This window comes from Coffea arabica, chromosome 7e, assembly GCF_036785885.1.
Source record: "Coffea arabica cultivar ET-39 chromosome 7e, Coffea Arabica ET-39 HiFi, whole genome shotgun sequence".
Lineage (NCBI taxonomy): Eukaryota > Viridiplantae > Streptophyta > Magnoliopsida > Gentianales > Rubiaceae > Coffea > Coffea arabica.
This window is the reverse complement of record NC_092323.1, coordinates 15,271,828-15,290,813: the sequence shown is the minus strand read 5'-3', so window position 1 is coordinate 15,290,813 and position 18,986 is coordinate 15,271,828. Positions and strand designations below refer to the sequence as shown.

General features: G+C 35.1%; 1 protein-coding gene across 1 annotated transcript; it reads left to right on the top strand.

Annotated features, from left to right (window-relative positions):
• The first annotated feature begins 9,119 nt into the window (after positions 1-9,119).
• LOC113698284 (receptor-like protein EIX2) lies at positions 9,120-11,798 on the top strand. The gene has a single exon (XM_072060017.1). The coding sequence runs from the start codon at positions 9,120-9,122 to the stop codon at positions 11,796-11,798; it is 2,679 nt and encodes an 892-aa protein (XP_071916118.1).
• The last annotated feature ends 7,188 nt before the right edge of the window (positions 11,799-18,986 follow it).

Here is an 18,986-nt window from a genome sequence, read left to right as displayed (position 1 = left end):
ATAGTGAGCTATAAGAAATATTAGCAAATTTGGGACGGCAGAGGATTACGCCTAGTAGAGTTTTTCTCTATTCCTCTCGTTCATCGTTACAAGTATAACTAAGGGTGCCCTAAAATGGGGCCTGGGGAGGGGGGGTAACATACACCCGCGCGGCCGCGCCATCTTTTGTCCCGTCCCCCACATACAAAAAAAAAGGAGATATATATATATAAATTTAAATTTATATATATATGTATATAAATATATATATTTAAATTTATAGATGTATATATAATACATATATATATATACAATATAATAACTTAGTTATAATTCAATTCTTTATATTTAATAATATAATTGTGACTTGATTCTATTACATCTTAATCGGATGTTTTAAATTTCATTTTTATGGTATTGATGGTTGCTAATTTTTTTTTTAGTTATTAGTATTTGCAATTCGTTAAGTGGTCTAAAATTGAGTACTTGAGTATGTCTTTATTGAATATTTTGACATAGAATGAACGGTAAAATTGTGCTGTACATGAACAGATTGTTAAATATGATACATTGATTTCTTCCCTCGTAGGGCCACAGGAGAAACGGGGTGAGGGCAAGGTGGGAGGTAGGAGGCGGGGGATCGGAGAAGTTATTTGGAAAGTTATTTGACAATCACCTGCATCTATCCCGTCTCAACCCCGCTACATTGCCACCCTTAATTATAACGCCCTTAATGCTAGTTTTTAAAGAGACTTTTCCTGTCATTCCCATCACGTTTGATTTGGATCCCTCGTTGTTTCCATTGCCTCGAAATAAAAAAGAAAATAGTAAAAGAATGTTTTATGATTAAGATGCTTATGGTAGAAAAGAGTCAAAAGACTGACATCGGTTTGCTTAATTTAATAAACTTGACTTGACCGGCTGACGTACATGGTCCTAGAGATGGTTAATGGGTGGGCTGGGTGGAATTTGCGCCCAACTTTCTACAAAGGTCATGCAATCAATATGGGTGGGACTAAAACAAGTTATGGCTATTTTGATACGGTCCAAATACCTAATAAATTTCATTTTACGTTTTCTTTAATTTTGTATTTTTGCTTTCTTTTTGTAAACCTCATTTCTTTTTTATTTTATAAAAAGTCTGTACTTCTCTTCATTTTTCATGCAATAATTTTTCAAAATAATTTTTTTTTGGTGAATTCCACTTATTCTTTTCCTTGACCTATTGGACCCAAAAAATTAGCACATATATTAATTTGATGGGCTATTGTATGGAAAATCTAAATGAGGTGCGTCTAATCACTAACTCAAAATTTTTTTGTATAAATCTATCAAAAAAGGGCGAATAAAACTTGGCGGCCATTAAACTATTGATCACGTCGACTTTTGATCATCAAACGATTTTTCGTCATAAATTAGCCACTAAACTAAGTAATCAACACAATCGTGACCATTTTGTGGTAATTCTTTTTTTTTCTTTTTTGAGTCTTTTTTCTCAGTTATTACTACTAGTCTACTATTGATAGTACCGTTACTATTGCTACTAATAGTTACGTGCAACTTCAGTAGGTCAATTGACACCTTTTCGCGGTGGAGAAATGAAATAGAACTTGAAGAAGAGAGATTAGGTTTGTTTCTTAAGTAATTGAGTTGTCAAAAATTAGCTTTAAGAACAATGATTATAGCCCCCAAATTAGTAGCATATAAAATAATATAAAAAATTAATTAATTGCAATTATAGATAGCTAATTAAGAGTTATATTCTAATTAAAACTAATTTATATATACATAGTGATGTTGGGGACGGGGCAGGGGGTAACCTCTCCTGCCCCACCCCATTTAAAGTAGGGGAAGAAAATCCCTCTGCCCCACCCCTAGCCTCATTACTCCCCCGCAGGGCACTTGCCTCTATTGTCGTTCCTAGGCAGGTTAGGGTTTTTTTGTTGGAGAGGGGAGGGGATAGAAATGATAATGGGGCGGAGGAAGGACGTTGCCCAAACATACCCTCTGCTCCACTTCCCTCACGAGCACCTGTGGGGGAAAAAGCTTACAATTAATAAAAATAAATAATTAGTAAATAAATTTAATTAGTAATTTAGCTTAAATGTATAGTTAATAAAAAGTGTAACTAATAATTTAGTATAAATATATTAGTATAATTAATCAATAATTTATATTAATATAAATACATAATTATTAGTATAATTAATAATATAATTATTATAACGGGCAGTGTCCGTCCGCCTCAATTGCTATCCCTTGGGAGGTGGGGGGAGAAAACTCGATGTCAAGGTGGGTTTAGTTATTGGAACATACGAATTCCCTTCAATTCGCTCTTGAATTTAATGTCAATAACATTTGAATAAAAGTATTAGGAAAAAGCATCTGGCTTATCCCAATTGTTTCTTCTTAGCCTATCCTCAAATTGTTTTTGGTATGTATCTGTCCTTTCTTGCATGAACCATCCGGTGAATGATCATGGTGGGTTTCATTGGCTTACATGTCGAGATAACGAGGTTAAGTCATGCAAATACAAGCTTTAACAGGTTCGAAATTCCAGTTACCAGGATAACAAACAGTAGCATTCCTCCTTACGTTATTTTCCCACAAAAAGAAAAGATAGATGTGGCTCATAAGCATTAGCACACAATCATCACCAGCCTTCATAAAATGTGAAGGAACTCTAAACGCGATTTTATGTGAATGCTACTGGAAAGTTCAATCCTGACTCAAATTCTTTATGAAGTTTTAACAGCCAAACGAAAATTTATTGCAAATTACATCATCAGAGTTAGAACACTTGCAAATTGTTAAGCCAAAAGAAATATGGGAGAATTGTAATTTTGGTCCCCAATCCATAGTGTATGCGCGGAATTAGTCCCTAATCTATTTCGAAAATCAATTTTGGTCCCTAATCTATTCAATTTTGCGCTAAAAGTGGACAATTGACGGAATTTCTTCAATTTCAACTGGAACCATGTCACGTGAGATCACGTGCCGGCACTAAAGCCCCTTTTTCAATTTTTTTTAATTTCTGAAACACGTTTTTTTATTATTTTCAGCTTTGTCTTACCTTTGGACATATTAAACAAAGACATTAATTGCAAAAATTCACTAATCAAGGAGTGGAGCCTACCAAAAAGGTTGAATATCAGACAAAGAAACATTTGCTGTCGTATACTTCCTTCTTTCCTCATCTTCTTTCTTCCAGCTCAAGAAGAAACCCTAGGAGCCTCAATCCCATTCTAATCAGACAAAAAAATTTGTCATTCGGGCAAAAAGTTGCAAGATCTGGGCAAAAACTCACTATCGAGTTTCTTCTATTTTCAATTTAGCTCCTCATGGAACCAGTGAAAAATTGCGACTGCAAGCAGCGAGCAATAATGGTTACTTCTTGGACAGACAACAATCCCGGGAGAAGATATTTCGCTTGTGCAATGAAGAATGTATGGTTGTCTCTGTTTCTGATTTACTCTTTTCTGTCTCTATTTCTGAGTTTTGTGCTAAAGCTCTATGATGTTGGCTGTGAAGGGTGACAGAGGAAAAGGATGTGATTATTTTGAATGGCATGATCTGAAAATGTGTAGAAGGTCAACAGCCCTGATTTCTGGATTACTACGGAGCATGAACTCTAAGAATGCTACAATTGAGAGGCTAAGAGCAAGGGAAAGAGAATTATTGTTAGCAATTTTGTTGTTGGTACTTCTGCTGGTTATTGTGCTACTGGTGTAAAAGGTTGAAGGTTGGACAGTCTTGGCATCAACTAAGCAGCTCAAGGAAAATGTGTTAAGTATTAGGCTAAGCTAGGTACTGTCTAAACTTAGAGATGAAAGACATTCATCTGGATTGTAATTTTGGTATTTTTTGTTGGAATGGGTGAATGTGTATGTTGTAATCTACTGTCAGGCTAGTACATTCTGTTTTCTTGAATGAATAGAGACTCAAGACATTCATCTAGATTGTAATTTTGGTATTTTTTGTTGGAATGGGTGAATGTGTAAGTTGTAATCTACTATCAGGCTAGTACATTCTGTTTATTTTGAATGAATGAATATATTGGATGTTCCAATCTGCTTTTAATTAGTTGTGTTTTTAAAGTTCATTTACAAGTGAACTGGATATTGAGTTCTCCACGGAAAATGAATTCAATTTGAGAGGTTGAATGAAGAATCATTTGACAGCAAAATCATGAATCTTGATTTGAAAGAGCACATATGTAATTTCCAATTTATGCATGAACATGGGTTACATATCATTGGATTAAACAGTCCCAAAAATCAGAATAGGAAATTCACTGCAATCCTTGCATTGCAGATGTAAAGAAATATGAAAGCACCTATTTATGATAATTTCCACAATCCAGAACCATCAGAAAACAGAATGAAAACTGAACTTCAAAATATGGAAGTAAGCTACTATAAAACCTAAACATCATATGTAATGCTGGATAGTAAAACAAAACAAATGGTAACATACGAAAACATAAAAGAATACCAAAAGATAAAAGAAGAATTTATTGCTGGCTTCGAACCAATGTACAAAAGATACATTCATAATTCATTACAACCATCAAATAGACATTGTTTTGTCATTTGCCAGAAATGATTACAAAATGGCCAGAATGTCATGTTCACGCTGGCTTGTTCTCAAGATACATGAGTTCCAAATACCAATGTACAAAAGCTACTAATCTGACAAAAACTACTACTAATCAAATTTAGCAACACAACCATCCAAAAGGTGCCGATTGGCAACATTAAGCTAGGTACTTATTAGCAACATCCAAAAAGTGCTGATTAGTTACATATCATTTAGTTGATGTTGGCTTTCCCTTTATCATTGCAAGGTGGATTTGAACATCTTTGATCCTAAAAGTTATTCCTATTCCTCCTTGGCCAACTGGTTGACTGCTATGTACCACAAAATGCTCTGGGATCCCAAAAGCTTCATGCAGGTTTGGTTGAGCAGTAGGGGCAGAACTCACTATGTTGTCATCACTAGTTGCTGGGTTGTTCTATGATGAATCTATTTGCTTTGCACTTCGTTTGGTGCCATTTCCCTGCAATACATCAGCATTTAACCACTAAATATTGAACTCACAAGAAACAATAGCACTATGTATATTAAGTAATAAAATTACAACAGATTTTTTTGATGTTTTTGTTCTCCTCTTCTTTGCATTTGAAGTGTTGCCCCTGACCTGCAACAAAGTATAAAATGCATTAGCTGCTACAATGTTACAAACACAGGTATATCTATTTACACAAATTACATGCCTGACTTACAGAGTTATCTACTCTCATGCCATCTAGTTGTGAGAGACTCATATCCTCTCGATTTGCTTCTGTTTCCTGCCCCTGTTCACTCATTTGATTGGTTGCAACACCTGTTTCCTCTCTAAACTTACATGTTCGTGTGGTATGATCTTGCTCACCATAGAATGAGTATTTACAGATTTGACCAAATCTCCTCATCTTCTTGCCTTGCTCCTTTGTTTGCTGTATCTCATCAGCAGATTTTCTCCTCTGTTTCTTTGGTCTTTCTGGTGCTCTTCCATAAGTTGGTGGCAAAGGTGGCTGAACATCTACATCTTCCCACTCATGCTCTCTATTCACAGGTAAAATGCAAGGGTCATAACACTTAAGATACGTTTCAACACTGTAACAGTCATCAATGTACTGCATAGGGTCCTTCATAACAATCCATAAAGCTGAAATTGCATAAGCACATGGTATTGACCTTCATCCTTTTTCTAATTTTTGGACAAAAGGTCAATATTGACCTTCATCCTTTTTCTAATTTTTGGACAGTAACCAAATTTATTCCACTTTTCCTTAGCTGTATCTTTATTTTCTTGCGTTCTTTGCATGACAAAATGCCTCAATGCCTCCATTATGACAACAATGGACTCTTTCCTGGCATCTAATATTTTGCTGTTAAATGATTCACATATGTTATTCAACAACATATCACATTTAGGGAATATTCTGAAGTGTGATCTACTCCACTCTGCTGGATTCTTGTCCTCTAACCACTTAATTGCATCACCATCTAGTTCTGCTATAGCTTCCATTCTTCTTATGAATTGTGCATGAGTAGTTGCCTTATCTGTTTTCCATAAGGCTTGCCTCATGGCTGTCCCTTTGAATCCAGCAGCTACCATATTGCTATGCATATGTTTCACACAAAATCTATGATCAGCCCCTGGAAAAACTAAATCACATGCCTGAATTATGCCCTTCTGATTGTCACTTATTATGGTCCATTCATAGTCTTTTTCAAATTTTAGATCATCCTTAAGTAAAGTAAGAAACCAAATCCAGGAATCCTTAGTTTCTCCCTCAGTTGCTGCATAAGCAATTGGATACAAACCATTATTTGGATCAACTCCAACTACTGTCAGTAATACTCCACCAGCCGCACCTTTAAGAAAAGTCCCATCTAACCCAAACACAGGCCTACAAGCATCTAAAAATCCTTTTTTCACCCCAGCAACACACATGTACAATCTTTGAAATTTTCCTTGTTTGGTGACTGAATCAGAGGAGTTTTCTGCCACCTTCATTACTATAGTACTACTTGGGTTACTTCTCAAGATTTCATTGATATACTTTGGCAATTTATTGTACTGGTCCACATCACTACCTTGGGCTAACTCCCTGCCAATTTTTTATCTCTATAGCCTTGATGTCGACTCAAATAGCGCTTGTTCTCTTTCATTTCTAGGTTTTTGAAGCTAGCATAATCCAGCTTGGGATTCTTCCTAAATGTGTTAACATATTTTCTGCCAACCTACCCAGATTTCACACTTTTGTTATGATATGAAAACCCACACTTGTGCTTCTGCTAGAATGTTCTAACTTCCAATCTGCCATCACCTTTCATCTTCCCAGCATATATGCACCAGTCACATTCTTTTTTAGGACAAATTGCCCTGCATCTAATGGTGTCACTCTTGGTAAATTTAAATGGTTTACCCCATTTGATATTCCAGGTTCTAACTGCCTCTTTAAACTCCTTGAATGTGGTAAATACCTGTCTAATTTCAAGGTTGGGGTTATCTGCATCTTTGGGGTCATACATAGGGGGTCTTGAATGACCCTCTTCATCTGAACCTTGGAGACTATCAATATCTGAACCTGAATCTGGTGCAACATCTATGTCGGAGTTGTCATCATCAGTATCAGAATTACTCATTGTTTGTCCCCTAGTTTCCTCTACACATTCCTTTTTTTCATTCCTCTTAAGCTGCTCTTTCCTGTGATTTTCTACCCCTAACCATTCTAAATTATGATCAACATTTTCTTCATAGTCGTTGTCATCAGAATTTTGCTCATAATCTGAATCTTTTCCTGAGAATTCTCCAGAATCAGAACCTAAGGTGTATTCACTATCAGATTCATCATTTTCATCTTCTAATACAAAATCTTCATCATCAACATCAGACCCCCACTGTGATGCTAATAATTCACTAAAAGAAACCTCTATGTACAAATCAACTACCCTTCCATACTCAAATTGATCAACACAATAGGCATGCAATTCTCTATCATGCTTTAACAAACGGAAGCCATGTTTCTCTATCAAAATGTGGTACTTTTTGTCACCTATAGTCCCGACCTGACTTTCTAACATTCTATCCATTTCAAAAAGGCTTATGCCTGTGACTTCTACATGATCAAACACCCTTAATTCATCTCACTCATAATGAACATCAGGTTCAGTTTCACATTTTCCCCATAAGTGACACTTCATACTCACTTCCGTGCTATCACTGTCTACATTTTAAAAAAAAAAGAAACAAAAACATCAAACAAACAACACATGCCATAATTTAGATGACAGAAATAGGTGCTGCTAGCAAACCGACAATAAAAATGCATACTTTAGCAAACATTCAAAGACAAGGACCATCAATTGCAGTAAAATAAGTCCCACTTGTACAGTATGAACCAGCATTATAAGATCCCGTTTAGAGACACACATGGGACCACATCACAAATAACAAATTTTTTTAGGGCTTTTTTCAAGATTGGTCGTTAATAAAGCCTTAATTACAGATCCCCTCCCCCCCAAGTACAAAAAGCATATTTTCCACTATAGTCTAACATTATAGTTGGCGATTGTGCATATATATCACAAAAAGAAGGCAAAATCACATACCATAATTAGGTGCTGCCAGCTTGTTCATTTCCTTAGGTCTCACCGCCATTTCTGCTTTGCAATGCCACGAGCAGCTTTAGCTTGACTGAATTCGGCAAAATTTTTTCGTATTATTTCACGTTTTGATTCTTGATTTGGCTCTTAGGGTTCGTTGTTCTTTTGCTGAAGAGAAGAGACCGGGTTGAGAAATACAACAACAAATGTTTCTTTGTCTGATATTCAACCTTTTTGGTGGGCTCCACTCCTTGATTAGTGAATTTTAGCAATTAATGTCTTTGTTTAATATGTCCAAAGGCAAGACAAAGCTGAAAATAATAAAAGACGTGTTTCAGAAATTAAAAAAATATTAAAAAGGGGTTTTAGTGCCGGCACGTGATCTCACGTGACATGGTTCCGGTTAAAATTGAAGAAATTCCATCAATTGTCCACTTTTAGCGCAAAATTGAATAGATTAGGGACCAAAATTGATTTTTGAAATAGATTGGGGACTAATTCCGCGCATACACTATAGATTGGAGACCAAAATTACAATTCTCCCAAGAAATATTGGCAAATTTGGGTAGGCAGAGGATTTCTTTATTCCTCCCGGTTATCGTTATAAGTTATAACAGAGGATACCTCGGCTGTTTCTTTTTCTTTGAAATCAGAAAGAAGACGGTACACTTAATTTTTTTCGTCATAAAGAAGAAATGTTTATGATTAAGATGCTCATGGTATTGAAGACTGAAGAACCGTGTTTATTTGCCGTGTACTTGTTATGTTGAGTCTGCTTAATTTAATAAACTTGACTTGACCAGCCGACTGGTTTACTCTTACATGGTCCTACTGAAGAGTCTTCTTGTCACAAATAAAAAATTATGCACTATTTCTCTGATTTCACAATTCACAAATAAAGTAGGCCATTAAACGAACCAATGTCTGGTACATTCTTACTTTCAGCTCGAACACATTGAGGTTTAGAATTCTGAATTTTGGTCATGGGAATTGTATACTTGATTCTTAAGACTATTGTGGCTGTACTTTCTTGTGTTAAGTCAAGTGCATTGAGCTCAAGCCAAGGCAATCTAGTTGTTCGTTGCAATGAAAGTGAAAAAAGTGCTTTGGTCAAGTTCAGAGAAGATTTCAGTAATTCAATGGACCGTTTTTCCTCTTGGATTACTGAAGAAGATTGCTGCAACTGGAGAGGTGTGATGTGCAGTAATAAAACTGGTCAATGGCATGTTACAATGCTCGATCTTCATGGTCATGGTCCAGCTGAGAGCTCGCAAGGTAATCAAGTAAGTGATTCTTTACTTGACTTGCCATATTTAAGCTACCTGGACTTGAGTTCTAATAATTTTCTTCAGGGACAGGTTCCTGAATTTATTGGTTCTCTGAAAAATCTAGAGTATCTAAACCTGTCTAATGCCAATTTTCGAGGAATGATTCCTGATCATCTTGGGAACCTTTCCCAGTTGCAATACCTTGATCTGAGTGGTAATGAATATGCTCTTAGAGCAAACAAGCTTGACTGGCTTCATGGTCTCTCCTCCTTGAAAGTACTGGAATTAGGTGGTGTGGATCTCAGTTTGGTTGTTAATTGGCTTGATGCTGTTAACATGTTACCTTCTCTGGTGAAGTTAGGATTTTTTGCCTGTGAACTCAACACACTTCCCTTGAGACTATCTGCTATAAATTTCACACAGCTTCAGATTCTTGATCTCTCTTTTAACAAATTCAATTCACCCATGCCATATTGGCTCTTCAATATCAGCCAGAGTCTTAGCGTCATTAATTTTCGAAGAAGTCAGTTGCGAGGTTCCATCCCTGATGCTTTTGAAAGCATGAGTTACCTCACCATTTTTGATCTTTCAGACAACTATCTGACAGGAGAGTTTCCCAAAACGTTAGGCTTGATCGCAGATGACGACAATAGTACAAGGCCATCGTTGAGAGAATTGTATCTCTCCAATAATCAACTTAAGGGGTCTCTTCCACCAAGCATTGCACAGCTTTCAGAATTAGAAGTCCTGGATCTTGCTTCGAATTCCATGGATGGTGTAATTACTGAAGATTTTCTGAATTTTAGTCACTTGCAAGTATTAGTTTTGTCTTCTAATTCATTTATGGTCAATATCAGCTCAGATTGGACACCTCCTTTTGACCTTGATACCATAGGGTTGCAGTCTTGCCAAATAGGTCCGGATTTTCCCAGATGGCTACAAACACAGAAAGACTTCGTGTCAATTGATATTTCCAGCAATAACATTTCAGGCATTGTGCCTGATTGGTTTTGGAATATCTCAATGAAGGTTGAGTACATGAATCTGTCATCTAACAATCTAGGAGGAAAACTGCCAGATTTTTCATCAAAACTTAATCTTTCTGTACTAGACATGAGCAACAACAGTTTTTTTGGTCCCTTGCCTCATTTTTCTTTGAGCATGATGTCCCTAATTCTAGCTGAAAATATGATCACTGGAACCATATCCCCTATATGTGAATCTCTTGTTGTGAATAACTCTTTGAGTTATCTAGATTTATCATTGAATGCCTTGTCTGGAACCATTCCTGACTGCTGGACTCAAGGGAATAACTTGGTTGTTCTGAATTTGGCATACAATGAATTATCTGGCATGATACCAAACTCAACTGGACATTTAGTTCATCTCAAGGCACTGATCCTTGGTAAAAATGCTCTCTCTGGTGAACTTCCTGCATCATTGAAGTACTTGACAAATTTATATGTCCTGGATCTTGGACTCAATAATCTATCTGGCAAAATACCAGAATGGATTGGGGAAAATATGGGAAATCTGATGATTCTCCGGTTATCAGACAACGAATTTGATGGAAACATCCCATTGCAGCTATGCCAACTTAAAGACCTTAAATACTTTAACCTTGCTGGCAATTCTTTATCAGGAAAGATTCCAAGGTGTATTGACAATTTTCTTACCATGGCTATGGTGGAGGCAGACAAATCTTTTATCTATGACCCCTACACAGTATATAGGAAGACTCTGTTGAACGTATTGATCAGAATGAATCCTGTCAGTTCAAAGTTCATGGTTTTTGATCTTGCACTGAATCATTTATCAGGAGATATCCCTGGAGAAATCACCAGCCTTGTTGGCTTGACTTTCTTAAGTTTGTCAAACAACAATCTTACAGGAGAAATTCCACCTGATGTTGGTTCAATGAAATTGTTGGAGTATCTTTATCTCTCCAGGAATTCGCTGTCTTGCTCAATTCCCACCAGCATATCTCTTCTTCATTCTCTTGCTCATTTTAACTTGTCGTTTAACAACTTGTCAGGAAAGATTCCCTCTGGCTTCCAAATTGCTTCTCTTGATGCATCATCATTTATTGGCAATCAACACCTTTGTGGGCTTCCCCTCACTGAAGACTGCTCGAAACCTCTCTACAACGATTTTTCTTGCAGGATTGAGAACAAGGGCTTACAAGATGAAGTAAAAAATGATGGTTTTGAAGTAACATCTTTCTATTTTGGTCTGGCAGCGGGATTTGCTGTTAGCTTCTGGGCATTTTGGATCACTTTGCTGCTGTCAAGATCCTGTCGATATGCATACTTCCAATTTTTGGACAAATGGAGCGACAAGATTTATGTGATGATAGCTATTAAGGTTGCCAGATTGAGAAATAAGCAAGCTTGAAAGAGGTGAATCCTGAAAGCCAAATTAACTTTGCCCGTGTGTTTTTCTTGCAATCTATTCTCTTTGGCTCTTGCCAAAAACAAAAATGCTGCACATTGTGCTCTGTCAACGTCTTCTTATGGTAAAGAAGTGCACTGATGCAACACATCAGACATTAGCTAAGTATGCATTTAGACCATCTTTGAATGCATTAGTGCCAGGAAATTATCATGAAGATAGACTTCATCTTAAGTCTTTGAAATATAATGGTGAATTTCATGTCTTTGAAAATTCATTGGCTAGATTAAGAAAAAGATAAACGAAACTTGGCATATAAATGCAAGCGGGTCTACAACATCACGGTAGTGATTATCAGAGTTTATTTCCAGAGTAACCTCATTCTTGAAAACTATTCCCAAACTAATGCACCTTCAAAATATATTCCCTTATTAATCTACTTGTTGCCATGTGGACTTTCAGTATGGAAAGTATTCACATTTCCATCTTACATTAAGAGGTACAATCCACATCAATAGATTTTTAATACCTTTTCAATAGTTCAAATTTTGCTACTTATGTACAATCTTAAAGATAAATAAAAATATTTCTCTATCTGTTATTGAGTTAATTAGTATTTCTCACATTAGATTGGCTCATGTAGCGTGTTAATTTTTATACTAACACTAATCTAGTTATATTTTCTCTCTCCTATTTTTTTGGAATGTATTCTCTTTTGATAAGTCAAAAAATGCAAGAGAATTTTTTTCGAATTTTCTTTCCCCTTATAGTGGAATTTTTATAGTTCACGTAAACTATGATTATTATGTATCTTGAAATGTTTACTCGTACTTCAAACAATTTGAGTTTTTGCAAACTTCTTAAAATTTACAAAGTTAGGAGGCTACGATATATAAAATTGCAAGTAACAAGAAAAAAAGAAAGGAACTTGTGATATAATAATCAAGAATAAAGCTAGGAAGGAATAATGGCAGCAAAAAAGAAAAGGTTCTTCAGCAAAATCATTGCAATTTGGAGGGTGATCAACAATTTTAAAATACTAATTATGGATCCACTTTCCTTTTTTAATTTGTTTACAGAATGTCCTTAAAGTACTAAATAAAGAAAAACTGCATAATATATAAACAAAAGATTTACAAGTTATTTTTTTCCTTTCGTGGGGAGTCTACATGGCAATAACTAGATTAATAAGGGAATAAAAAGATGAAAGAGCATTACTTTGGGATTATTTTTTGAAAAGTAGATTATTTTAGCCAAAAACTCGTGATTATCAAAGAGTTACCAAGCAATTTCACATACCTAAAAATGATACATTTTTTGCGGTCTTTCCATCCTTATCTAATCAATGAATTTGAAGTATTGTTTAGCACATGCAAAAGGAATATAAATTTTATGCATTAGCAGTTTACATAAGTTTTTACTCAAGTGGGGTTGTAAGTTCAATGAAATGCTAGCGGAGCGTTTTCAAAATTCTCTTTACTGTCAAGTTCAGATTTCAAATTCCGTGTATGATAGTTGAGGGTGAAAAGAGAAATTTTAATTTTTAATCTTGACATAAATGTGATATTTTTTTAGGATATATAATTATAATATTGTGTGACGTGAGGGGAATATTTCTCTTTGGCATGTTTAAAGTAACTTACCCAACTTCTCATTTTGTGTGTAGAGAAAAGAAAATACTGTTTTGACGACAAAAAAAAAAAAACATTTACTAACAAGAGATTTGTTGCAGGATGATAGAATATTTTTAGGATTGGAGAGGAAAATGCCTATTGGAGTAATATTATAAATTTTCGTGCCAATACTGTGCTGTCGGCCCATTAGGAGTATTTTAATTGGATCAATGACTTAAGACGTATTTCTCACTGCTCATAGCCTGGATTGGGCCTTAAATACATCATAGATCAGATGCAGCTCTTTTGGGCTAGTGTTTGCTGCAGCTTCTTGGCTTTCTAGAACATGACCATGTCCTCATTTTCACATTTTTGGACTAGTGCGGTCACAAGATTTATATGATGACTACAAAAAGTTGGACTACAAAAAGTTGCTACAAAATTCACCACTAAAATATGTAGCATATGCAAATGTGACCACCACCAAAATTTAAAATATGATACGATTTTAGAAAACTCTATAAATCAATTAAATTATTTCTTACGTGATAGTTGAAGATTTATTTACACTAGTAAATTTAGATGCGAGGCATATATTCTCCATTCAAGTTTATAATCATCTTCTTTACATGTATAACCCATTTAAGCTATAGATTGTGTAAAGAAAACTTTTACACTAGTTTACTAGTAGTTAATGAAAAATTAATTCTATATTTATTGGCAGACATGGATTAGAATGTTACTCCGCTAATGGTTACCATATCAATTTCTCATGGAATAAAATTCTGACTTCAAAACATAGGTAATGTAGCATTCGGAAATTAAAACCCTCTGAAAAATAAAAATGACTTTAAAATTTTTTTTGGTTTTAATGGTCAATTAAAATAGGATAGAAATCAATTAAGATATTTTGGTCAAAGAGTAAACTTTTGTAGTGGGTGGATTAGGTAAATAAGGATACGAGAATCCAGAATAATTCTGTGATTAGACAACTTTTTCTCCTTGTCCTCAAATGATGAATTCTTGTTACATTTCCTTCTGAATCTTTTTTTTTTTTAGTGTAAGCAGAGGACTCGAACTCGAGACCTCTCACTTACACTCCCTCCCTCCCTTATTAATCTTAATTATACCCCTGAAATGACCTTGAATTTGATTAATCTCAAAAAAAAAAAAAGGCAATAGACTCTAGATTTGAAATTACAAATTATTTTTGCGTGTTCATATATATTCTATTCTGATTGGTTTCAAAGGTCAAACCAAAGCTAAAGCACGTCTTTAAAACTCCAGAAAAACACTTCTTATGATAATATTCTCCTCCCTTTAGAGATTTGGTGTTAAATTTTTTGGTTTTTGGGAGCATAAATTAGTATTTTGTTAGTTCAATATATGCTATTACACAACAAATTTACTCAATAATATGTTTATATTTGATAAGAGTTTATTTTACGTATTTTTAAGTGCATTTTATTAGTTAATTTTGAGTTGATTATTTAGTTTTATAAATAAAATAAAGAGGTTTTTGGTAAAATTATATATTTTTGGTAAAAGTGGATAATATTGCATTTCTATTGATTTTAATGGTAAAAACTTCATTTTTATGCAGGAATGATGATTCAATCACCAAAGGATGTCAAATGAGGTAAAAAATAGAGATTTGGTGATGAATTCAAGTGGCAACAAGAAGAATGAAGTGAAAAATGTTCAAGTGAGGAAATGCAATACAAGTCAGTTTTGACACTCTTCAGTATTTTGACCATATCTGGAGCTACACTTATCGGATTGAGGTGATCTTTATACCATTTTAAAGCTAAGAAAGAGACCTACAATTCGTATGAAGACATCGAAATCCATTTCTGCCATCTTCATGGGCAAAACGTTGGAATACAGAAGCTGCATTCTGTGGTCGGAAGTTAAAACAGAGGTTTGAACAGGTGACAGTATTTCGATCATATCTCAGGCTACAATGCTCAGATTTGGATGATTCTTGAAGCATTGGAAAGCTAACTCAAAGGGCTACAACTTTTGTGTTTTGCACAAAAGCTAGTTTGGCCTTTATCATGGAGAAAATCGCAGTTGAAATAAGGCCAGAGTGAAAACGCGAGTAGAAAAAACGCGAGTTTATACCGCGTTTTGTGTAGGCGCGTTTTATAGCCGAAATTCTGCAATTTGACTCAGTCAATTCTCTTGTGTGCATACCACTTTCCAGCTATAAGATGCAAGGGAATTCGGTGCACATGCTTCTGCAATAAAAGAGAAGACCAAATGAGTGTGGACAAAAGGAAACATCATATCTTTGACTTCTTTTTACAAAATCTGAGTGGAGGAAATTATGAAGTGAGAGGAATGGAATTTCTACCACCTTTTATGCAGAAATACAGGGGAGAAGCCTGGATGACCAGACGTAGCTAGTTTTCCTTCTTGCAACAAGTTTTCTCTCTAGTTAAGAGTTCTTAGAGAAGCATTTAGAGTTTTCACTTGTAATCATATTGTGCAAGAACATAGCAGGAATTGGAGAGCTTCACCTTCAATTGGCTAAGCTTTCTTTTATCTTTCTTATACTTGTACTTTATGATGTTTTGCAGTAATAAACTTGTGAATTTGATTGTTAAATCATTCATGAGTAGCTAAACTCCTTCATCTAGGGAGTAGATGAAACTTATGGCTAAATAATACTAATTGAATGTGATTTACACTTGTTATATCTTGAGTTAACTTGTCTACTTGTGTAGCTGTGATTTCTTGTTATTGATTGATCACCAATAGCATGTTTATAGTGTTATTATTCAATGAGAATTGGTAATAACAATTGAAACACATGAGTAGTGCTTGAGTTGTATGTTCATGAAAATAGAGATACACTTAGGTGGATTATTGAGCATTTCATGAAATAAAACGGAGTAGTAGTAGTATTTCACCATGAAAATAGGGAAATCTATATTGCTCTAAGCCATTTCATCATGAAAATGAGACTTGGTAATCTTGGAAATAAATCTCTGGTTAAGCAAGAATAATAGCAAGAAGTAAATCCATTCATTTGTGTAGTTTATGCCATAAGTGGAATCTACATCCCTAGAATCTTCATTAAGTGAAATTTCTCTATTTGCATTCAGCATTTGTTAAACTAGATTTGTATATCAGATTTGTAGATTACAGCATTAGACTTTCTCTGCTCAAAAATTAATTGTAAGTCTAAATAATAGAGAGAACAGGGGCTTAGTAATTGTTTAAATTGCTCCTCGTGGGATCGACCCGATACGCATCTTGTACTAAAATTGCGACCTGTATACTTGCAGTCCAACGGGTGTAAAATCGGAATTAAACTTGCACTTAAAGTGAAAACCCGTCAAGTTTTTGGCGCCGTTGCCGGGGAAGATTTGGCAATATCGGTGTGAAGAGCAACTTTATTAGTTTAGACATAATATTAGTTATATTGTGAATGTTATTTTCTGTTATTTTAGTATTTTATATGTGTATGTGTTTTATCACCTAGTCTTCTTACTAATTTTGCTCTTAAGTTGGTTAAAAGCAATTTTAGGTAATGAGAAGGGTAGGTCAATTTGGAGGACAATGCTTGAGAAGTGGAAGATTGGCAATGGATGGTTACCAAGTGCAAAGCTCCTTTAATAGAGGTAACCAAGAATTTACTGATTGTATGTCTTTTGAAGATGGTTTAAGGTGCTTAAAGGAAAAATTTGATGTAATTAAGTTACAAGTTCAAATGGACACAATTATGCATGAAATTGAGCAAGGGAGGAATGTTAATGCTTTCAATTCTTATCATGTGATTTGTGACTTGTGTGGAGGTTATCATGCTACTAATACATGTATGCAAGCACAAAATGTGGATTATTATGATGAATTAGAGCATTACAATCCTTGTTTTGATCAATATAGTGCTAATTGGAGCAATTCTCCTGCTTATGGTTGGGAAAATCAATGTGTATATAGTGACTCTCCAAATTTTTATGATTACCAACCTGAAAGTGTCCAATATGAATCAAAACCATCTTGGGAGTTGGCAATAGAGAAGTTAGCTAATGCACCTCTACCTTGGGAGTTAGAAAGTGAACCATTAGCTAATGATTCTAATGCATCTTGGGAGCTAGCTGTAGAAAATTTTTCTAATCAATTTGATTTAGCCATAGAAAAGCTAGCAAATGCAACTTCCGACCGTTTTGATAGGATTGAGGAAAGAATAGATGAATTAGCTTCTCACTTTGGTAGAATACATGAGCAATTGAATGCATTGTGTGAAGTTATTTCCTCTAATAATGTGCAAAATGATCCTAGCATGAATGATGGGAATCTTGTATGTGAAAATGGGTTGCATTTTGATGAAAATGATGAATCTCAAGAGTGTTTTAATGAGCAAATATCCATTTCACATGATAATATCTTTGGAACTAACTTTGAACCTCAAGAGGTGAGTTTTAATGGCTCAATTTTCACCCCTCTTGAGGAGTGTATAAAAAGTACAGGTTCTAAAGGTAGTCCTACCCAAGATACTCTCATGACAATTCCTTTGGTAAGTTCTCAAGTGGTGTATATTCAAGGTAATATCTATGAAACACTTGGGATAGGTAAGTCACTTTCATTTCTCACATCATTAGATCATGTGGCTTTGGCTATAAAGTCACCATTTAATGATCCACCACGGCCTAAAATGGTGGATTATTCTTTAACCAAGCCTCCTTGAAAAAGAAGGTGAAATAGTCAAGCTATTGACTTTAAAGAAGCGCTTATTGGGAGGCAACCCAATGTTTGTTTAAGTTTATATTATTTTGGGGTGATTTTATGTTTAAAGTATGTGTTTGAGTTATTTTGTTATTTTTCATTTGTAGGTATTGGAAATGGAAGCAAAAGTGACCACATGAGGTGAAAAAGGCGAAATTTGATCAAGGAACTCAACCCCTCGATTTGAGTAATTGTTGTTTTTGATCTGTTAAAAGGGGCTAAAATGCATGTTTTTAATGTTTTACATGTGTGCACATTGATAAATTTTACAAACAAATGATTTATGATGCATTTTGAGTGATTGGGGTATTATTTGTAAATTTTCAAAAGTTGAATTTCTGCTAAAATTCGCAGCAGAAAACGCGTTTCTCAAGAAAACGTGCCTCTGAGTCGCGTGTTCACAGAATCGCGTTTTCAATTCTGCACCTGCAGAACAGAAAACGCGCCATTAAAACGCGACTTTAAGTCGCGTTTTTAAGGAAGTCGCGTTTTGTTGCCTGGATCAAAGATGAAAACGCGCCATTGAAAACGCGACTTAAAGTCGCGTTTTTTCACAGAACCGCGTTTTCAGTACTGCAACTTTTGGGAAGAAACGCGCCTTCAAAACCGCGAGTTAAAGGCGCGTTTCTACTCGCGTTTTCTGAGCACTTTAGCTTCCTTGATTCTCTTTTTCTTCTTTTCCTCATATATTTTCTTGTACCTTCAGTTGCTTATTGTGTATTTTCTATAGGTACATCACCACCACAAAGGCTTAGGAATTACGGATTGCCGTTATATGTTTATTAAGCCTTTGTTATCACTTTTGTTTCTCATTTTCCATTTTTAGGTTTATATCACTAATGGT